The sequence below is a fragment of the Ascaphus truei genome, chromosome 8, assembly GCF_040206685.1.
Source record: "Ascaphus truei isolate aAscTru1 chromosome 8, aAscTru1.hap1, whole genome shotgun sequence".
Classification (NCBI taxonomy): Eukaryota; Metazoa; Chordata; class Amphibia; order Anura; family Ascaphidae; genus Ascaphus; species Ascaphus truei.
Genome location: NC_134490.1, coordinates 74,348,252 through 74,372,112, shown reverse-complemented (window position 1 = coordinate 74,372,112; position 23,861 = coordinate 74,348,252). Strand labels below are relative to the sequence as shown.

General features: G+C 48.3%; 1 protein-coding gene across 4 annotated transcripts in view; it reads left to right on the top strand.

Moving 5' to 3' along the window:
- Positions 1-14,755: 14,755 nt before the first annotated feature.
- LOC142501997 (tumor necrosis factor receptor superfamily member 3-like) overlaps positions 14,756-23,861 on the top strand; it is a 43,991-nt gene continuing 34,885 nt past the window's right edge. For 2 of the 4 annotated variants that reach the window (XM_075612694.1, XM_075612697.1), the window contains exons 1-4: positions 14,756-16,075; positions 16,554-16,650; positions 21,870-21,995; positions 22,479-22,634. In XM_075612694.1, the coding sequence (XP_075468809.1) occupies positions 16,007-16,075; positions 16,554-16,650; positions 21,870-21,995; positions 22,479-22,634 (448 nt within the window). In that variant the 5' untranslated portion in view covers positions 14,756-16,006. Of the gene's footprint in view, positions 16,076-16,553; positions 16,651-19,657; positions 19,781-21,869; positions 21,996-22,478; positions 22,635-23,861 lie in introns of those variants that run through there. The other 2 variants (XM_075612695.1, XM_075612696.1) reach the window with 2 other exon arrangements.

Genomic DNA, 23,861 nt, shown 5'->3' with positions numbered 1-23,861 from the left:
AATGCCGGGTACCTCATCATGTGCATCAAATGTCCAGGGGGCTGCTACTACATAGGTGAAATGTGACGGGCTAAACAAGAGAATGAAACTGCATGCCATAGCATCACATGCGGAACAAGAGATAGTCCTTTCGGCGAACATTTCTCTGACTCTGGCCATAAGATGAACGATGTGAAGGTGGCCATACTCAAAGGTAATCTTAGAACACCAAAAGAGAGATGGTTGCATGAATATCAATGTATGCAACTGTTCGGGACACTTAGTGGTAGCCTAAACTGAGACCGCAGTTTCATGAGTCACTACTGACACAAGAGAACTCTCTTCCCATGAGTGCTAAAGGCCATGTCTATACATACTGCATTATATGAATGCACACACAGCTGTCTCTTCCACATACATATACACAATGTAATTCCATCCACATATACCAATAGGGACCACATAGTATCTACACACACTTATAGTAATGCAACAACCTCTTACATTTCCACACCTACCCACACCATTGGTATACACTCCCACTCCACACACACCTTTTGTAAAGTGCTGTATACACTGGGTGCTTTATAAATCTATATTTACATACACACACACACACACTCTTACATCACTAACTTTAAGGGACTATTTCACACCTCAAGTCATAAATCGCATGCTGCACAGGGGGAGGGATAGGCTTCAGTCAGATACATTCCAAGATGCACTGTTTTTAAGTTAACCTTTCTTGCTTTAATCATAGTAACACCGCTGGAAGAAGAGATCAGTGTATCTCGAAAGCTCGCACAAATAAAAGCATTTCATTAGCCACAGAACGGTATCGTCTATTCGTTTTTTATTATAGATATATATATATATGAGACTCAGAGGTTTAATGATACAAATACAGACACACGCATATAAGTATACACCTACCTAAACACAGGTAAGAATATGCACATTTATCATACAGATACACACACACACACACACACACACAAACAGCATAATTCGCTGCTGGGTGCTCATACAGAACAGCTACTGCAGTCGCCAAATACTGTATACTATGCCAAAAGAGAATGGCACACCAGTCTTCCTTGTACTAAATTATTATTTTATTGAATATATCAACGTTTCAATGTTCTGTCACACCTTCATCAGGAATTACAAACAAATGTGAGAGCAGTGATAATTATAGATGCACTACATGCCGAAACGCCTGCCAAAATGTTGCTCTCCCCACCTGGGGCCCCAGGACACATCATCAATCAGATAGGCCTCTGGCTGTTTACCTGCTATTACTATTTTGAGCTCTCCTGTGCTGCATTTTTGACCAATATCCAGTTAAGATGCAGGCACTAGTTGTTCTATCTGTGCTGGCCTCAAGCTAACAAAAGAACAAAAATAGGAGTGCATGAAATGAAACCAAGAAAAGCCGAAATTAGTACATAATCTTCATCATAAATTGATTGTTTATCATAAAAATACACATAGATAAGAAACATATAAATCAAAAATGCCTGAAATGACACTAATCAATATAAAATGGAGACAAGCCTCGTGGAGGATAGGGGTGCAAACACCCAAACACACACAGAGGGTGTCCAAGTTATTACTATCCTCCACGAGGCTTGTCTCCATTTTATATTGATTAGTGTCATTTCAGGCATTTTTGATTTATATATTTCTTATCTATGTGTATTTTTATGATAAACAATCAATTTATGATAAAGATTATGTACTAATTTCGGCTTTTCTTGGTTTCACTTCACGCGCTCCTATGTTTGTTCTTTTGTTTGCTGAGTGTGCCCCGCTGATCACGGGAGATTAGGAGCTGCGGGGTGGAACCTGATAGCCGAGGGGGAACATTTGGAGGGACAGCGCGCTCAATACCCTTTTTTCGATGCTGGCCTCCAGCTGGTGGCATCGGGCTGGCGAGTACTACATTGCCAGTTAGTGGAATTATGTTTTTCTTTAATACGGGGTTATTTTTTACCTCGTCCAGACCTTTCTGTGGCTATTTACCCGTTATGGTGGTAGCAATCTGCTCGATGGCCATTATCCATGGCCACCTGCGTACTAGGAATCTAAGGTTGGCTGACTTTGGCACAATACATGTTGCTGTATCATTAAATCACACTGTGTTGTCAGTTTGTTTACTTACAACACAATCTGTTACCCGTTCATTGCCTCTAATTACACCGTTTTGATTGCCTGTTTCTCCTACAGTACATGTGTGTTTGTACTATTGCCATATTCTGCTCTCTGTATTGTAACGTTTGGTTTATGTACAATGTAGCTGCTGTCTCAGTTCATTTCACTATTTAAAGTAGCTTTGCCTCTTGCCATTTTATTTATTTTTGCTTGTGTTTCAATGGCAATGTAACTATCTAAGCTGCCGACCGATCCGCTCTCCCGTGATCGATCAGTGAAGATCCTGCTTCCCAGGGTTCACAATATGGCCGCCTATTTTAAAAGGGGAAGTGCTGTGGCTTTCTAAATGGCTGCTAAAGAAACCCAAGGGAGCTTAATACATTAACATGCATTAAAAAGGGCATAAGGAGGGGGAGGGGGGGGGGCGGGGGATATAAAAATAACGCAGTAAATTATTATCTAATACTACACAATGGATTTTTTTTAATCATACACAGGATATTGACCGTAATGCTGCTCTCTTTCACACAGGGGCAGCAATTGCATCCATAATTAAGTTCTCTCTAGGAACCGGACCACGGCATATATCTGCTGTATAGGGGTAGTCAGTGACCAGATCTTATTTTTATAGTCTTTGGCACTTCTATATTATTTACTGTTTAATGCACTTGGGTATAGGGTTGTGTCCAGGGACGGGATCTGATTGATGATGTGTCCTGGGGCAACATTTTGGCAGGTGTTTTGGTATCTAGTACACCTTTAAGTATCACTGATTTCAAGTCCTGATGAAGGTGTGACAGAACACCGAAACGTTGATATATTCAACATAATAATATTTTAATACAATTAAGACTGGTGTGGCATTGTATACACATTTGATATATGGCATTGTATACACATTTAAATACATATAGTGTAGAAATATACACGTATAGACACCCCCAGATATGAGTATACACATATACACATACTCAGGTATGAGTATACACACACACATATGAGTATACACATAGTAACACACAGAGGTATATGCATACACACAGACAAACACAGGTATACATGTAGGAGTATAAACATATAGACACACACAGGTATGAATATGCACATATAGACACACAGGTATGAATACACACAAACAAATATATATATATAGTTAGGTCCGGAAACAATTGGACACTGACACAATTTTCATTATTTTGGCTCTGTACGCCACCACAATGGATTTGAAATGAAACAACCGAGATGCAATAGAAGTGCAGACTTTCAGCTTTAAGTCAAGGGGTTGAATAAAAATATCGTATGAAACATTTAGGAATTGCAACCATTTTCATACACAGTCCCCTTATTTCAGGGGCTCAAATGAAATAGGACAAATTAACACAATCATAAATAAAATGTTCCTTTTTAATACTTTGTCGAGAATCCTTTGCAGGCAATGACTGCTTGAAGTGTGGAACGCATGGACATCACCAAACGCTGGGTTTCCTCCTTTGTGATGCTTTGCAAGGCCTTTACTACAGCTGTCTTCAGTTGTTGTTTGTTCGTGGGTCTTTCTGCCTTAAGTTTTGTCTTCAGCAAGTGAAATGCATGCTCGATCGGGTTGAGATCAGGTGATTGACTCGGCCATTGTAGAATATTCCACTTTTTTGCCTTAAAAAACTGCAGGGTTGCTTTCGCAGTATGTTTTGGCTCATTGTCCATCTGTAAATATCCCCCCAAAATATACTCTTCAAAAGAATCACTTATTTATATTAATATTGGTCATCTCTTAAGTAATATCATCTGATAATTAATTAGTTAATTAGACAAGGGTGATAGTCTGAGGTGGGTTAAATTAGACAGGGGTGATAGTCTGAGGTGGGTTAAATTAGACAGGGGTGATAGTCTGAGGTGGGTTAAATTAGACAGGGGTGATAGTCTGAGGTGGGTTAAATTAGACAGGGGTGATAGTCTGAGGTGGGTTAAATTAGACAGGGGTGATAGTCTGAGGTGGGTTAAATTAGACAGGGGTGATAGTCTGAGGTGGGTTAAATTAGACAGGGTGTGTGAAGCAAGCTGCGCGGCTACAGGGAGTGTCGGGCGGCCATGTGTGCGGTCCGGCCGGGCGTGTGTGCGGAGCTGAAGAGGACGGAGGTGCATTTTTTAAAGTTAAGGGAGAACGCCGTTTTTATTAGGTGAAAAATCCATTTTTATTAGGTGAAGAAGCCTGGTCTCAGGTGTGAGTGTGTGTGTACAGGGGTGACAGTGAGTGTGTGTTTATTAGGTGAAGAAGCATGGTCTCAGGTGTGAGTGTGTGTGTACAGGGGTGACAGTGAGTGTGTGTTTATTAGGTGAAGAAGCATGGTCTCAGGTGTGAGTGTGTGTGTACACGGGTGTGTGTGTGTGTGTGTGTGTGTGTGTGTGTGTGTGTGTGTGTGTGTGTGTGTGTGTGTGTGTGTGTGTGTGTGTGTGTGTGTGTGTGTGTGTGTGTGTAGACAGGGGTGACAGTGTGAGATGGATGAAACTTACCAAGGACTCCGCAGGGGTTCTCTGATGGTATGGTGTGTCAGTGACAGTGTGTGACAGTGAAGTAGGTGTGTGTCAGTGATGTCACTGTACCTTTTGGCCAATGAGAGGCATGTGGGAGGCTGACTTTGGGCGGGCGGACACAGGGACCAATGTCTGTGTGTGTCTATGTGTGTGTCACAGTGGAGCGTACCTCTTGGCCAATTAGAGTCGCGGGGGGGCGGGCAGACCCACGGACCAATCAGATTCACCGCATCTAGCACCAACCATACAAAATTCATTTTTATATATTAAGATATAGACACACTAGCAGGATATATGGATATTCATACAGACACATACAGGTATGACTATTCACATACAGACACACACACACACACAGGTATGAATATATCCATATAGATAAACACATGTATATGTATAGTAATACAGATACATACAGGTATGACTGTGCACATACACAGCCACACCCATGTATGATTACATTACATATAATTATAGGCTAAAGCAGTAAAATTCTCTGATTGGTTAGAATTCTGGGCATTATTCATTCAGTAATGCCTGGAATTTTTGGCTGCATGCCAAGTGTTTATTTCCACCCAATCAGCTTTTCCTTTTGTCAGAGAAGCTCTGAGACAGGGCAGGGGATTGGTCAGGAAGAATGCAGCAGGCAGTGACTCCTCCCCCTCCCTCTGTGAACAGAGCTGAAAGACTCCGTTGAATTGGGGAGGGAGAGAGTGTGTACAGTAGCTGCAAAGTAAGTAAGTGGCTGTCTGCAGTGTGTGTGTAGCTGCAGTTTCTGTCTGTCTAGTGTGTGTGTGTGTGTAGCTGCAGTTTGTGTGTTGTATGTGTAACGGGTTCCCCCCCCCCCCCCAATCTCACATTGGCCCGGGTACTCTAGCAACCAACCCTCATTACGTGTTTGTGTTTGGTGGTGCACCTGTAGGCAACAGCACTTCTGAGTCTCCCGCTTGATGGTATTAGGGGATGTCATCAGGACAGGTAGCTGAGGTAGTGGGTGCGAGTTCAACTTACATCATGTGCAGCGCCTCCACCTCATCAGGATCTATGCTTCCGCAGGGAGATGGTCCTGGTGAGGAACTCCTTCTTGGTGGTGCCATCCACTGCTGAGTAATTTCACACTCACACAGTGGGGGTATCGTTAACAAGGTCATCTTTATTGTAGACGGTGATGTAGCAGACTGCCCCATGCAGCTGCCGGCTCTAGCCGCACATCTCTCCGTGCTGTCCCTTCGCCAGGTACGTCCTCCCGAATTGAAGTGGGATTCCCTCTTCTCCTAGGGAGATCCTCTCTGTGCCAGGTCCCTGGACACAGAGTGGCTTAGACAGGCTGATTGGTCAACCTGGACCGCTAGTTACTTCACTAGGGTCACAAAGTGTTCCTACAATCCCTTATGCAGGAAAATACAACTTCCCAACAACTTTCCACAGCTGCTGGAACACACTGTAACTAACTGTGTTGTGCCTTATATACTTCAGGAGGCAGGCGCATCCCTGATGTCACTATCCAGGGACTCAGAGCATACAGCCACTCCCCTCCATACATAGGGCACCTCACCATGGTGTGAGGGAAAACCTCCATAACTACTGCTGGCATACCTGTACTTACCAGGACTTACTGCCAACAGAGAGGAAAGTAATATACCATTATTATGCATGGCTATATACTCCCCCTGGTGAATCCCCACCGTCCCGGCTGGGGCCTAAATTTGGTGTACCTTGCTCCAGGAAACACTGAAAAAGAACACACAAATTAAGCGTTAAACATTATCACCTTCACATAATAATGCAAGAACCTTCCGCTCACTGACCAGCAGGGAGCATCAAAGAAAAGGGCAGACCACTCCTTGACGGGACCTAATAGTAGTGTCGAGGATCTGGTTTCTTCACCTCCCGCCCCGCTGCATCGGTGACTGTCACGCTAAACTCTTGGGGCAAGCCTCGCTCATTACAATACACCACCTTGTGCATATAAATGCTGCGCCCGATTTTCCAGACCCGCATCAGATGGGAGACCCTCTGCTCAGCCTGAACTCCCTTAATGGCTCCTCCCTTATTAACGATATAGTATTCGATATTATTACGAAGCCACCTTTCTCGATTGTCCTCTATTTCCCTCATCAGAGGTTCAGGGACATATGGGTATTCAAGCCCATGGGACCTTTTATATTTGGCTGCAATAGCCCGTTCAGCTCGGCAGGCCCGGGTTAACTTAGTTTGCCCAGCCTTTCCCGGTAACACCCATGACAGGGGCTCATCTAACTCCACTGGATCATCTAACCCTTCCGATCCCTTTGGGGTAATAAGACCTCCTTGTATTCGATCCCACCTTACTCGTAGCTCCTTGAGATAGGCCTCATCGTCAAAATCCCCAGGAGCCCACCAATGGTCAACCACCCCATCCCTTTCTAGAATGAAACGGGTGCGGTCTATCCAGGCGACATAACCCTCATATAAGGGTGCCCACCACCTAGTTTCCCGTACCTCCCCTGAGTTGGGTTCTAGTGGCTCTTCCTCCTCAGGCCCACCCGATGATACCCCTGAAGTACCCTCAGATGGCGCAACCCTTTCCTTACGCTGTGACCAGTGTCCACCCGTGATACTCAGCATACTAGTGCTATCACTGGGTACCGACCCTCGTCGGGAAATCCTCCCTCCACCCTCCGACCCATCATCCGAAGTTCCCCAGTCCAGGCTTCCAGTCCGTTCTTCGGTAGGACCCCGGGAATCCTCTGACATCCCCAGGCTAGAGGTTGACCCGAATGAACAGGTGACAGGGACAGGGGATTGAACTAGGGCCTTGGGGCAAACTTTGGGTATGGACGGGGTTGGGGGACGGGGCCGGACGGTAGGTACCAGCAGGGTCATGGCCTGCTCCCCCGCTATACCTGACTCACGTCCGCCACAAAGTCCATTCTTTCCTTCGGCAGCTGAGCCTCTCGCTCTCCGGTTCGAGCGCCCACTCCGTCTGTCCGTAGGGGATCGACTCCCACTGCTCGACCGTAGAGGCGCAATCGCCTCCCACTTGACACCGCTCAGGTCGTCCGGAACTGCCTCTGGACACGCACGTGCTGCGACGCCATCTTGGGTTGGGTCCCCAATCGAGACCTCTTCCTCCACGAGGACATCCGGCAACGCCCTTCTGCTGCGCGGTCCAGCCTGACCTTGGATTCGCTCCTCGTTCACCTCCACCCCCGGAATCCGCGGCGAGCACGGAGCCAACCCACTGCTCCGCAGGGTCGGGGCGGATCGACCTCCCTCCGACCCACCAGTCACCACGGCAGTGGGACTCCGGCGCTCGGGTTGGCGCGGTACTGGAGACACTCGACTCCGTGTCTCCACACCACGAGGGATAGCATCTCGCCACGGAATACCACTAGTATGGTACTCCGCCAACAAGTCCTGTGCCTCTGCCAGCCTGGCACACTCCTCGTCCGAGGACTCTAATTTACAGTTCGGGCGGGGTATCCCAGTAGGGGACCGTCGATGGGCTCCTTTCCGGTCACCTCTCCGATGGCTGGTTTTCTCGGCCTCAAGAACTCGGCCCGATTCCGGCTCCATGTGGCGGTCATCTATCTCCCACCTACCTCTACTCATTCCCCTTCTGTCTTTCTCTCTCACTTTGAATCCTGGCTCTCTTTCTTTTTCTCCTCAGACTCCCCTGTTCTTCTCCTTGGGGACTTCAATTGCCACATTGATGACCCCTCTCTCCCTTGGGCTTCACGCTTTCTCTCTCTAACCTTTTATTTTGGCCTTCAACAGTGGACAGCAGCCAGCACCCACAAGGATGGCCACTACTTAGACCTGGTTTTCACTAAAAACTTCTCTCTCTCCGATTTCTCAATTTCCCCTTTTCCTCTCTCTGACCATCACCTCCTCTCATTCTCTCTATCTCGCTTCTCCCCTTCTCCACCTCCATCTACCCCTCGGTTCTGCAGAAACTTGCGCTCTATTAACCTACCAGACTTTGAGTCCACTTTACGCTCCTCCCTCTCCTCTCTCAGCTCTGCTACAGACCCTGACAACCTGGTCAGAAACTACAACTCTGCCTTATACTCCTCTCTTGATCTACATGCCCCGCTCTCTATCTGCCGTCCTCGCCCTTCTAACCCCAGACCCTGGCTAAATTCCCACACGGGCATGCTTCGTTCCTCCACTCGTTCCTCTGAACGCCTCTGGAGGAAATCTCATACTCTCGCAGACTTCCTTCAATACAAATTTATGCTATCCTGTGTCAACTCTGCCCTCTTGCAAGCTAAACAAGCCTACTTTTCTTCTCTAATCAACATGCACAAGTCTAACCCATGCCGACTGTTCTCTGTCTTTGACTCTCTACTCAAACCACCCTCAACTGCCTCTTCTTCCTCCATCTCAGCTCAGGACTTTGCTGACTATTTTAAAGAAAAGGTGGAATCCATACGCCAGAACATCCCCTCTGTTTCCTCCTCCCATCCTACACCTCTTCCTAACTCTGCTCCTGCCTTCCTTGACTCTTTTTCCACTGTCTCAGAGGAGGATGTGTCATTGTTGATCTCCTCTTCTCCCTCTACCACTTGCTCTCTTGACCCCAGTCCCTCCCATCTCCTAAAACCTCTTGGTCCTACTATAATCCCTACGCTCACACACATTTTTAACTCCTCCCTCAACTCTGGTACCTTTCCCTCCTCCTTCAAACATACAATAGTTATAGCATTACTCAAAAACAGCAAGCTTGACCCTACCTGTCCTTCAAACTATCGACCTGTCTCCCTCCTGCCTTTTGCCTCTAAACTACTTAAACTCTGACTCAGGCCCTCATTCTCTCCCGTCTTGATTACTGTAACCTCCTGCTGTCCGGCCTTCTTACATCTTACCTGTCTCCCCTACAATCTGTCCTTAATGCTGCTGCCAGAATCACTCTGCTCTTTCCTAAATCTGTCTCTGCGTCTCCCCTCCTGAAATCCCTCTCCTGGCTTCCGATCAAATCCCGCATCTCACACTCAATTCTCTTCCTCACTTTTAAAGCTTTACACTCCTCTGCCCCTCCTACCATCTCAGCCCTAATTTCTCGCTATGCACCATCCCGGCTCTTGCGTTCTGCTCAAGGATGTCTTCTTTCTACCCCCTTTGTATCTAAAGCCCTCTCCCGCCTTAAACCTTTTTCGCTGACTGCCCCGCACCTCTGGAATGCCCTTCCCCTCAATACCTGACTAGCACCCTCTCTATCCACCTTTAAGAACCACCTTAAGACACACTTGCTTAAAGAAGCATATGAATAGCACTGTGGATTATACTGAACACATGATACATAAGCTTGGCCCCCTGCAGACGGACTTACCAGAACTCCCTCCTACGGTCTCTGTACGTTCTCCCTACATACCAATTAGACTGTAAGCTCATCGGGGCAGGGACTCCTCCTCCTTAATGTTACTTTTATGTCTGAAGCACTTATTCCCATGACCTGTTATTTATATTATCTGTTATTTATTTGTCTACCCCGTATATTCCTACTGTGAAGCGCTATGTACATTAATGGCACTATATAAATAAAGACATACAATACAATACAACAATACAATACCCACCCAGTCAGTCACTAAAAGTCACTAAAACCCAGTCAGTCACTAAAACCCAGTCAGTCACTAAAACCCAGTCAGTCACTAAGAGTAAGTCACTAACCCACCCACCCTGTCAGTCACTAACCTACCCAAATCCAGTCAGTCACTAACCCAAGTCACTCACCCACCCAGTCACTAAACCCCACCCACCCACCCAGTCACTCACCCACCCACCCAGTTAGTCAAGTCACTAACCCACCCTCCCCAGTCACTGTCATTCACCCACCCAGTCAACCACCCAGGCAGGCAGTCACATGTCTTTTGTTATAAAAAATAAACAGGTTGCATTGTAATGTTTTTGTCTGTATCACAATAAGAAAACAGTTAAGTAAAAGTGGCGCGCGAAAAAATATTTTTTTTGTGGTAGGTGCGCTATGGGTTCGGGGGGGGGGTGCGCTATGGGTTCGGGGAAGAGGCTGCTCCTTTCATTTGTCCTGGGCCCCAAGATTTCTGTTGGCGGCCCTGCAGAGACCAGGACCAAGACTGTGCTAGGCAGAGGACTGCCGTGTTGCTGAGAAGTGTACAGGAATAAAGCTGGTTCCAGTTGAATATACCTCTGGCCTAGTATGTGATCTTATTGGGGGGAGAGTTAACCATTTCTACCGTAGGAGATCGCCTTCATACACCTGGAGTTTACAGCAGATAGAGGCACTGTGTACCATGGAGTAAATGTCGGGTATATACCCCAGAAGCCTGTTCTGCTGTCCCCACAACCATCAGCGGACAGCTCAGCCTCTTGTGAGCCTACAGGTAGCATGCACCATACACCTGGTAACAGGGGAATCTCCCAAGGGGTGGGGGAAGCACCGTTACATGTGCATTTCCCGCTTCTCACTATATTGATTTAGGATTTTTTGTGTCTCTGTCTCTCTGTGTGTTCTCATCCCTTTGCTCTCTTCTCCTTCTCCTGGCCACTGAACGAATGACATGAGGATGGAATAAGAGCTTTCTCTCTCATTGTATTCCTCTCTCCCCTCTATCTCTGGGTCTTTAAAAAAAAGAAAAGGTGCCATATTGCCGTGAATGGGAGTGGTGCCAAATAGGCACTATTTCACCTTAGTCTGAGCCGTTTTAAGATTTTTTTGGGGCCCCGGGCTGTGTAAATTCAGGGCCCCACCCACAATGGTTACATTTAAATACAAATAAGTATGTTTTTATTGAACAACATTCAAATTGAAAAACCATATGTAGCCCCGGTCCCCTTGGACTTCCAGAGACCCCCTCCTTGCTCTCAGCGTGGTCGCGGGTGCCGCCGGAGTCAGCGACGGACCCGCCGGCTGTGCGCAAAGGTGGGGGCTAGAGCAGAGAGTGCTCCGATGCTGGGGAGGCTCTGCGGCGTACCCGGCTAGCGGGGGCCGCCATTGTGGTATGCACGCGCATGCGCAGTGGTCGCGCATGCGCAGTAGTGATCGGGAGTTGAGGCGGCCATTAGAGAGTCGACCATGCGCAGTACAATCGCGCACGCGGCCCCAATGCAATAGTAGCCTCCACGGGACTACAATTCCCATGAGGCTTAGGGTAAAGTACACCAGGTGCTCCCGTGTGGCCAATGAGGGCCAAGGATTCCCGGCAGCAGGAAATAGATAACTTTCGCGGGCTCTAAGTTGGCAGTTGGAGCAGGGAGCTGGGTAAGTGTGGGTGCAGGGGAGCAGTAGCCCCTTGCACTAGGCCAGTTAACCCCCATAGGCCCCAGGTAACGTTACCCTTGTCCCAGCTTGTGGTTGCTTCAGGGACCTGCCTTAAGGAAGGAGCGCTGCCCCTTTATCTATTTAGTCAACTCCAAGAAAGCACTTTGTGGCGCGCCGCCTGATTACTGGGTCTGGGCTCAGACCCCTGTATATAAAGACTATCTTCTTGGAGGACCCTGCTTAGCAGTGACTGCGGCATGCCGGCTGCAGACGGATCCCCTTCAAGGTACAGACGGTGCGGAGCCGCGGTGACATTATCCACGCCGGAATTCACCCCATGCGTAGGAGGACGTCGCGTCGGATCAGGCGGATCCAATCCAGTTATATTGCAGCACCCGTGGCTGGAGCCCCGAGCAGGTACCTATAGTAGTGCACTAACACTTCAAGGGATAGCGCAATCTCCAACACATTGGTGGGTTTGGACATAGGGACATCAGGGAATTGGTGCCCAGCACCCAGGTACTTTGGAGGGGGGAGATACCTATGTTGATGTGTGCACCTATAGAAGTTTATGTATATGGTTATGTGCATTATGCTGTGTGGTACAGAGTACCGAGTTTATTAATAGTTATAGTAAAACGGTTGCTAACATACTCTGTGTGCGTGTATTACTATTACTGTGTTCCTGTAAGAGGACCATTCCACTCAGGTGGGAACCCTTAAAGGTGGATGCGCTGTGTTCGAATCATCAGGTAACCCCAGGCTCCCAGTGGTGGAGGTTCAGGCCTTCTGTGAGCCTATCAGGTAACGCACCACACCCGGTAACACAAGTGTACATTTCCCCATCGCCAGGCACTATAAGCGCAGCCTCAGCGGCTCCTGTACAAGTTACCCCTTTTGTCAATGCGGGAACTGCCACTTCCCTGCTGCTGGAGAGGACTGTTAATGAAGATCTGCAGTTAGAGCCGATCCGCTGGCACCCAAGAGTCCTTGTTACTGAAGCCCTCTGTGGCATGCCATTTCCATACTTCAACGCTTATATTGGATTCCCTTAATCTTCTTCTGGGATCCTGACTTAAAGGGTACTGTCCCTATCTACAACATAATAAACGGGGGGGGGGGGCTGGTCTGTGCTATTTCTTTATAAATATTACTTATTCACTCTCTCCTAGGCTCCTCTACTGTTATCCTCCTGGAACCTACCTTCTCGAACTTTCCCCTTATGTACTCTCCGTGATATCATGATCCCATGGCAACACAGGACGGGGGCCGGGTACACACTGACCATGCTAGTAAACCTTTAGAGGGCGGGTTACATAACCATCATACCAGCCTCACACTGATGAGACCCAAAAGATCAAAACAGCTGTCTGTGAGTAGGATTACGTTTTGTATATAGTACGGTCATATACAGTAAATAACAAGCTGAGCAGAGAGAGCCTGGAGCAAGTGACAAAGTTAAAATACATCCCCTCAATTATAATATTTATTTATTTATAAAAATGTTTAACCCGGAAGTAATACATTTAGAGTTAGCTCTCGTTTCCAAGTATGTCCTGGGCACAGAGTTATAAAAAATACATGGTTACATTAAAGAACAGGGGTTATACAGTCAAATCACGGACAGCTATAACATCACTTTAACATCACCAGACATCAGCAAACGGCTCACACCCTTTAGCTGCCCTTCGACTGTGCGCCTTTGGGGCAACGCAGATGCACAGTGGGGTGGGTGGCTGAGATGCAATGTAGCTGTGAACAAAAGCTCTGTGTCCTCATGGCTCATTAACATTCCAGTGGGAAAATAGCCAAAATAACCATATTATCTCCTTACTAGTGGCCGACATGGAGATGAAAGCCCATGAACATCCACATGGTCATTTGTTTAAACCAGCGGCATCTGCAACCTCTACTTACCGGGATTCAGCCGGCTTCAGGATGCGTGACCATGCCAATGCGGCGTCATTGGGTCATGTGACGTCACGGTTGCCTTGGTAACGTGACGTCAAATGACGGCGCAGGTCACGTATGCTTTTATATTTGTAGCACATATTGTACTACAGTTGCCTGCATTCTGTTGCCAGTTTGTAAAGAGCTGTGCACATTGTTGGCACCATATAAATATACCTAAATATTCAGACGGTTATTGTAAATAGGGCTGCCAAGTGGCTCCTCCATAAATACTGGACACAATGTTGAAAGGTGCGCTGGAGAAACACACATACACACACACACCCTCTCAACTCCCTCAGCTCTGTGCTGTTTCCTCCTCACCTTGGCCCCAGGCTCCTGGCAACTCCTCTTGATTGGCTTCATTACCCAGCAGCAGCCAATCAGGATGGAGGAAGCTGCCCAGCCCCTTAGCAACCGCCCTGCTCCCTCCCTGCTCTGGGATATCCCACGGCCCGGTCAGGTCACTGTGTCCTGAGAGGTAATACCGGCATACACATACATGTCCAGTATCACCTCTCATTTGTTACTGGACAGACTGTCCAAATACAGGACAGCCCGGTTCAATACCGGACACCTGGCAACCCTAATTAGCAACCAACATGTTTACCGGTTGATCTAAGTTTAGTAAATCATCCTATCTCGCAGCTCTTATCCCTTTCTCTGAGACTAAAAATCAGTGAGAGCTGACACGTCCGTGTGCAAGTGTGTAGTGTGATAGCTCACACGTGCCTGTGCAGTTACATGGATAAGTGCTTTCTTCAGCATGAGCTGATAAGTGGCACTGCACCTTTAAGGACAGTTTGTCCCAGTGTGCCTCTCCCTTGGCCTCTCCTGGCACTGGTTCCTTGAAATGATTGTGCAACTCGCCTTCCCTCTCCCCTTTCTCCTCCCCCTTCTCACCACTCCTCAGTCTCACCCCCTCCTCCCCCTCTCTTTCCTTCCTCATGCAAGAGCTGTTTCACTTTACGGGAATAACAGGAAATCTAAATGCCTCAGAGACACTCATAACCATGAGTCCCTGAGACTCAGAGGCGGGAGACCCTGAGACTCACAACCATGAGAACTTGACACTCAGAGCCCGGGAGATCCTAAGACAGAGCTGGGAGATCCTGAGACTCTCAGCCGGGAGACCCTCAGAGCCGTTAGACCCTGAGACTCAGAGCCAGCAGAACCTGAGACCAAGAGCCTGGAGACTGTCAGAGCTGGGAGACCGTGAGACTCAGAGCCGGGAGACCCTGAGACAGAGCCAGGAGATCCCGAGATTCACAGCTGAAAGACACTATGATTCATAGCCAGGAGATCTGCACACACCCAGGAGACCCTGAGAATCACAGCTGGGAGACCCTGAGACTCACAACTGGGAGACCCTGAGACTCACAACTGGGAGACCCGGAGAATCACAACTGGGAGACCCTGAGGAGACACAACTGGGAGACCCTGAGATTCACAACTGGGAGACCCTGAGAATCACAACTGAGAGACCCTGAGGAGACACAACTGGGAGACCCTGAGAAGACACAACTGGGAGACCCTGAGACTCACAACTGGGAGACCCTGAGACTCACAACTGGGAGACCCTGAGACTCACAACTGGGAGACCCTGAGACTCACAGCTGGGAGACCCTGAGACTCACAGCTGGGAGACCCTGAGACTCACAGCTGGGAGACCCTGAGACTCACAGCTGGGAGACCCTGAGACTCACAGCTGGGAGACCCTGAGACTCACAACTGTGAGACCCTGAGACTCACAACTGTGAGACCCTGAGACTCACAACTGGGAGACCCTGAGAAGACACAACTGGGAGACCCTGAGAAGACACAACTGGGAGACCCTGAGACTCACAACTGGGAGACCCTGAGAATCACAACTGTGAGACCCTGAGACTCACAACTGGGAGACCCTGAGACTCACAACTTGGAGACCGTGAGGAGACACAACTGGAGAGACCCTGAGGAGACACAACTGGGAAACCCTGAGGAGACACAACTGTTAGACACAACTGGGAGACCCTGAGGAGACACAACTGGGAGACACTGAGATTCACAGTTGTGAGACCTAACACACAACCAGGAAACCGAGAGACCCTAATACTCACAACCGCGAGACCATAACACTCCCAACCAAGAGACCTTGAAAGGTCCCAGAATGTTTGAGCCACCAAATCTGGAACTATGAAGTATCTCCCTCCCATCCAGTTGTGCATCCTGTTTCTGGGGAGCATCTGGGGGGAGACTCAGCAGGTGAGGGGATGAAGAGGAAAGAGGAATGACGGGGGAGAGAGCAGGAAGTGAAGGGGACTGCGGAAAGGGACAGGGAAGTGAAAGAGGGAGACAGTGGAGAGGGACAGGGGGTTGAAGAGATGGGGTGAGGAAGGGAGAGCTGGGAGTGAAAGTCAGAAAGCGAAAAGAGATGGGGTGAGGGAGAAATCAGAGACTGCAGGGGAGAGGGAGGAAATGGAGAGGGATGGGGGAGTAGGAGAGAGAGCAAGGCAGAAGGGGACAGGGGAGGGAGAGTGGAGACTGAGGAGGGGACGGAGTAGCTAGCTACTGGTGTTACTAGAAGCTATTACTATGTACTGTATGTTACTGGGAGGTTACAATGTTACCGATATCACGGAAGCTTTAAGTATGTATGTTGCTTGTGTTACTGGGGGGTGGTTGTGTGTTACTGGGAGGAGATATGAAACTTGTCACTCAGAGGGCATTTCTGTTCTCACAGCTCACACCCTATACGAAAGAATCACAACCTTGTGACAACTCCACGACGCAGTACTATGAAAAGCAGCACAGAGTCTGCTGTGCACGCTGCCCCCCAGGTAACACAATGTTTGTGCTTCATTCAGTGTAACACAATGTGTGTACTTTCCTCCTTCTAACAGTGTGTGCACTACACTCAGTGTAACAGGTGTGTGCTTTCCATCTTGTAACGCGTGTGCGCTTTCCTCTGTGTAACACAATGTATGTGCGATGACGGCTGACCCCATGTAACACAATGCGTGTGCCGTGCCATCTGTGTAACACAATGTGTATGCGCTGCCCTCTGTGTAACACAAGGTGTGTAATCTGCCCTCTGTGTAACACAATGTGTGTGTGCGCTGCCCTGTATGTAACACGTGTGTGCGCTGCACCCTGTGTAACACAATGTGTCTGCGCTGCCCCCGTTTAACACAATGTGTGTGCGCTACCCTCTGTGTAACACAATGTGTATGTGCTGCCTCCACGTAACACAATCTATGTGTGCTGCCTTCGGTGTAACACAGTGTGTGTGAGGTGCCTCCGCATAACACAATGTGTGTGCGGTGCCTCCACGTAACACAACGTGTGTGTGCAGCCCTCTGTGTAACACAATGTGTCTGTTCTGCCTCCGCGTAACACAATGTGTGTGCGCTGCGCTGTGTGTAACACAATGTGTGTGTGCTGCGCCCTGTGTAACACAATGTGTGTGTGCTGCGCCCTGTGTAACACAATGTGTGTGTGTTGCGCCCTGTGTAACACAATGTGTGTGTGCTGCGCCCTGTGTAACACAATGTGTGTGCGCTTCCCTCTCTTTAACACAATGTGTGTGTGCTACCCTCTGTGTAACACAAAGTGTGTGTGCTGCCTCCACGTAACACAATGCATGTGCGCTGCCTCTGCGTAACACAATGTATGTGTGCTGCCCCCTGTGTAACACAATGTGCGTGCGCTGCCCTCTGTGTAACACAATGTGTGTGCACTGCGCCCTGTGTAACACAATGTGTGTGTGCTGCGCCCTGTGTAACACAATGTGTGTGTGCTGCCCTCTGTGTAACACAATGTGTGTGCGCTGCGCCCTGTGTAACACAATGTGTGTGTGCTGCCCTCTGTGTAACACGTGTGTGCGCTGCGCCCTGTGTAACACAATGTGTGTGTGCTGCCCTCTGTGTAACACAATGTGTGTGTGCTGCCCTCTGTGTAACACAATGTGTGTGCTGCCCTCTGTGTTACACAATGTGTGTGTGCTGCCCTCTGTGTAACACAATGTGTGTGTGCTGCCCTCTGTGTAACACAATGTGTGTGTGCTGCCCTCTGTGTAACACAATGTGTGTGCACTGTGCCCTGCGTAACACAATGTGTGTGCTGTGCCCTCTGTAACACAATGTGTGTGTGCTGCCTCTGTGCAACACAATGTGTGTGCTGCCCTCTGTGTAACACAATGTGTGTGTGCTGTGCCTCCACGTAACACAATGTGTGTGTGCTGCCCTCTGTGTAACACAATGTGTCTGTTCTGCCTCCGCGTAACACAATGCATGTGCGCTGCTTCTGCGTAACACAATGTATGTGTGCTGCCCCCTGTGTAACACAATGTGCGTGCGCTGCCCTCTGTGTAACACAATGTGTGTGCACTGCGCCCTGTGTAACACAATGTGTGTGTGCTGCCTCTGCGCAACACAATGTGTGTGTGCTGCCCTCTGTGTAACACAATGTGTGTGTGCTGCCCTCTGTGTAACACAATGTGTCTGTTCTGCCTCCACGTAACACAATGCATGTGCGCTGCCTCTGCGTAACACAATGTGTGTGTGCTGCCCTCTGTGTAACACAATGTGTGTGTGCTGCCCTCTGTGTAACACAATGTGTGTGTGCTGCCCTCTGTGTAACACAATGTGTGTGTGCTGCCCTCTGTGTAACACGTGTGTGTGCTGCCTCCGCATAACACAATGTGTGTGCGGTGTCTCCGCGTAACACAATGTGTGTGCACTGCGCCCTGTGTAACACAATGTGTGTGCTGTGCCCTCTGTAACAGAATGTGTGTGTGCTGCCTCTGCGCAACACAATGTGTGGGCTGCCCTCTGTGTAACAATGTGTGTGTGCTGCGCCCTGTGTAACACAATGTGTGTGTTGCGCCCTGTGTAACACAATGGCTGGGAGTCATCATATATATTATGTGTGTGTATATGTGTGTATATATATATATATATATATATATATATATATATATATACACACAAAAACAATAGCCAGCGCCTCTAAAGAGATATTATTATTATATGAAAAATTATATATTATTAATGAGCGATAATATTACTTTTACCTGTATACTAGAATATTGTGGAACTGTAGCAGGATAATTGACACATTACATGAGTGATGACTAATTATTATGCCAGTAAGATGTACTGTATATGTTATAAGATCATATGTACTCTGACTGAAATAAAAAGCCCACAGGATATCCAAAGCTCATTTCCTAGCTCAGAGAGATACATTCCATGTCCCCAAACAGACTAGAAGAATCACCCATGATATCCGTATACTAGATAGACAAACCCCCCAGCTATTCAACACATTTTGCCATAGCTTTATTAACCTTTTTCACACCCACCAAACCTGGAGAGATTTACAACCACACCAGCAGAAGGTTCTCCAAATGCCACAACAGCTGCACTATATGCCCCCCCATAACCCTCACCACCTCCATTAATTTACCCTCCGTGAGGGCATTAGCCCCAACATGTAAAATAAAATCTTAGCCAATCCCGAAAATGCTTTTTCACCCAATATTATGGGGAGTAACTGAGACCACTGGAGACCTCTCTTACCCAACCATGACATCCAAACCCAAACTATACACATGCCCTACTGCGTCCCACTGGCTTTTTGCTGCTCTCTTCGCTGACCAATGGACGTAAGAGTCCCCACAAATTCAAGGAGCAAGACTCCTCTTACCTGAATAAACTTAATCACAACAATAAAGCATGTAGACTCCACCCCTTACCCAGAAGACCTTGCATGACCCCAATAAAAATCAGACACCTACCTACCCCACTCTTTTAATTACTTCTACTCCCATGTCTAACTGTGCAGGCTCATATGCTGCCCCAATGCGGAACAAATAAGAACTGATCTTCACCCCCCTAAGATTCCAACTCTCTACATATAGCCCCAGCACGCCTGAACAAAGCCGAACCAACCTGATGTCCAAGAAAGGTATCCATCACTCATGGCCTAACTTTCATGTAATCCTTGGCTACCCTGACCAAACAAATCGGAACCCCCTTCAGCTCCCCAGCAACACCCACCTACCCTTACTCTTTTGGCCTGTCTTAGACCATCTGATAAAGATCCCTAGCTGCCTAGTCCTCACCATCTTTCTCTCTCAAGCCAACTGCCCCCAATTTAGAGGCCACAAAGTTGTAAAGCTCCAAACAATGCCAATAACCACCTTAGTCCCTTACAACAAGCCCTCCAACATACATGGTATAACTGGGTCACATGCAATCAATCCACCTGACTGTTTTCAGCATTCCAACACCCCCTATTGAACCAGAAGTTTTTTTGTGACATCCTGATCCCACCACTTAAAAAAAAAACAATAAACACGGCCAAAAGACCCTCCTTTTTCCATAAAATAAAAATAATCAACTGTCAAGAGAGAGGGGATTTGGCCCGGGATTAAAGGGGTTACACCCCATTTGGCCACCCTCTACTCTCACCTGGGAAGCAAGGGGTTAACTGGACTGGTTATATCTTTGGTGGTGTATTATTCATAGCCTATCACAAAGCTCCCGTCACATCAACGTATCCCTAGGTGGAGCCCAAACCAACCCCCTTTGCTCATACTACAAAAAATGATCCAATCCATCCAGATCGCCAGTGTACTGGGGGCCACAGAATCTTGTACAAGGTCCATCTCTCTTCTGTAGCCAGATCCCAAAAAACGAGATGGCGAGGATCTCCATGCAGCCCTGTGCCAACCCTAGGAAATTCTGCAAACTGAAACTGGGACAGGGCATTAGCTACACTGTTCCCCATCCCTGGTACGTGCTTAGTCTGAAACAAAGACACTACAACACAAAAACCCTAAAGCAACCTAGCAACAGATGCCAAGATCCCATTCACTGCAGCCACAACCCCAGATCTACAGTAAAAATGACTAAATCCTCCCTTCAAATCTCCACCACCACCAGTAGCAGAAAACACACTAAGAATGTGAGGTTACGCAAAAGGCCCATACTCACCCATGAACTGGACCATTACTCTGCACACCAACAACCCGCCCAGATATGCTTTTGAGCCCGCCCTTCTACTAAAGAACAAGTAATCCAGATAATGCAACATATAACCCAGCCACTTAAAATCCAGCATTGCCCATTTCAGGGTGGTGCTGAATGCTTCAAAATAAAAGAATGACAATTTCAATGTTTTTACAATTTAAAAATTATATATATATATATATATATACAGTGTTCGACAAACCTATACATTTGCTAACCCCTGGGCGAGTAAATATTGGCCCAAACAGCACACGTTTGGTACTAGGTGGCGAGTAGATTTTTTTGTGTGGCGAGTAGATTTTTTGGTGATTTGTCAACCACTGTATATATATATATATATATACAGTGTTCGACAAACCTATACATTTGCACGCCCCGGGCGAGTGGATTTAACATCGTGGCGAGCTCCTATTGGCCCAAGCAGCACACGTGTGGTACTAGGTGGCGAGTAGATTTTTTTGTTCGGCGAGTAGATTTTTTGGTGATTTGTCTACCACTGTATATATATATATATATATATATATATATATATATATATATACACACATACACAAAAAGGGACAGCGTGGGCTCCATAGTATAAATAATATAGGTTTTATTAAACACAAGCTAAAAACCCATTGGGAGACAAAGGTCCACATAAACCTTCCTGTACAAAACGCAACCCGAGAGGTGAAAAGCACGCTGCCCCCGTGAACCAAGTGATGTGTGTTGCCACCCGGGTAACACATTGTGTGTGCTGCACCTCACTATCCGACAAGCTCCCCATCTGCATGTCCCACCTGAGAAGTCACCGCTACAATGAAGTGAATCCATGTAGCTGGAACATGCCCATGTGATGATCCCGCAGCAAACGCAGGACGCTCTATAAAGTTTGCACTTTCGTGTCCTCCTATCACTGTCTATCAACACCAGTTAGTTGTCAGCTCTTATCCTGAATGTTAGTTTTATGTGTGATGCATTCTTTGCATTCTGGCTCCCCGTGCACACGAGGTCAGTGCTGTATTAATTCAATCCCGCAGGTTACTTTGCGGTGCGGAGATGTGATGCTGGCTCAGACACAAAGTGCCAACCTTGTGCGAATGGGACATACACCAAGATATGGAACTATGTCCGGCAGTGCATGCTGTGCAGGCCCTGTGACCTCGGTGAGACATGACCACTGACTAGGTTCTTCAGTGAGACCTGACCATTGACCGTGTGACCTTGGTGACACAGAATCGCTGGCCCTGTGAGACAGGACTCTTGACCACGTGATCTCAGTGAGACGTTAATTCCAGACCCTGTTGCATCAGTAACACCGGACCCCTCTGTGAGATCTGACCTCCAATAGCTTATTTCTAATATACCTGCCTTCGAATATCCAACCCTGTGACCCCAAAAACCTTGCTAAACTTCTCTGCTTCTTTGTGGCTCTTCTCCATACTCTACCCCCCACTCTATCTTCCTCCTTTGCCTTTCTCTTTCTTCTTTTCTCCCCCTCCTTTACTCTCACCTTTCCCCTCTTTCTTCCCTGCCTACCTCTCTCTTACCCCTCTTTCTCTCCCCCCCCCCCACTCTTTCCCTTTCTCTCTCCCTGCCTCTGGTCACCTCCCACTCACTCTTCCTCCATCCCCCCTCTCACATTGCAGTTTTAGGCCTTGTCCAGCAGTTTCCCTGCTCAGCCTCTCACGAGACTGTCTGCGTTTGTCCTCCTGAAACTGAATGTCAGGATAGGCAGGGGAGGTGCATGAGCTGTGGCACCCCCGCACCCACCAGGCTGCCAGAGTCAGAGGTCAGCATTGCAGGTGAGCGGTCATTTACTACTTTTGATATTTTCCTCCAAGGAAACATTATGGTCATATTAAAAGTAATCCACTTCTGATTCCTCAAATTCCCCCACTTTATCACCCTCTCCACCTAATTATCTCTCCCACCTTATTACCCAGCCTACCTTATCCTCATCCCAAACTGATACCCCCGCAACCTTTACCTATCCCAGTTTCTCCCTCCCGACCTCGAACACTCCTTCCCCTGTTCTTTCTCCTTCACTCTCTCTGGGTTCCCAGACACCCTGGGGTTCCTTGGCGCTGTACAGGGGTTCCTTGGCGCTGTACAGGTGTTCCTTGGTGCTGTACAGGGGTTCCTTGGCACTGTACAGGGGTTCCTTGGCGCTGTACAGGGGTTCCTTGGCGCTGTACCGGGGTTCCTTGGCGCTGTACCGGGGTTCCTTGGCGCTGTACCGGGGTTCCTTGGCGCTGTACAGGGGTTCCTTGGCGCTGTACAGGGGTTCCTTGGCGCTGTACAGAGGTTCCTTGGCCCTGTCCTGGGGTTCCTTGGCCCTGTCCTGGGGTTCCTTGGCCCTGTACAGGGGTTCCTTGGCCCTGTACAGGGGTTCCTTGCCCCTGTCCTGGGGTTCCTTGGCCCTGTACAGGTGTTCCTTGCCCCTGTCCCGGGGTTCCTTGCCCCTGTCCTGGGGTTCCTTGGCCCTGTACAGGGGTTCTTTGGCCCTGTCCTGGGGTTCATTGGCCCTGTCCTGGGGTTCCTTGGCCCTGTACAGGTGTTCCTTGGCCCTGTCCTGGGGTTCCTTGGCCCTGTCCTGGGGTTCCTTGGCCCTGTCCTGGGGTTCATTGGCCCTGTCCTGGGGTTCCTTGGCCCTGTCCAGGGGTTCCTTGGCGCTGTACAGGTTTTCCTTGGCGCTGTACAGGGGTTCCTTGGCACTGTACAGGGGTTCCTTGGCACTGTACAGGGGTTCCTTGGCGCTGTACAGGGGTTCCTTGGCGCTGTACAGGGTTTCCTTGCCCCTGTCCTGGGGTTCCTTGCCCCTGTCCTGGGGTTCCTTGGCGCTGTACAGGGGTTCCTTGGCCCTGTCCTGGGGTTCATTGGCCCTGTCCTGGGGTTCCTTGGCCCTGTCCAGGGGTTCCTTGGCGATGTACAGGTGTTCCTTGGCGCTGTACAGGGGTTCCTTGGCACTGTACAGGGGTTCCTTGGCGCTGTACAGGGGTTCCTTGGTGCTGTACAGGGGTTCCTTGGCG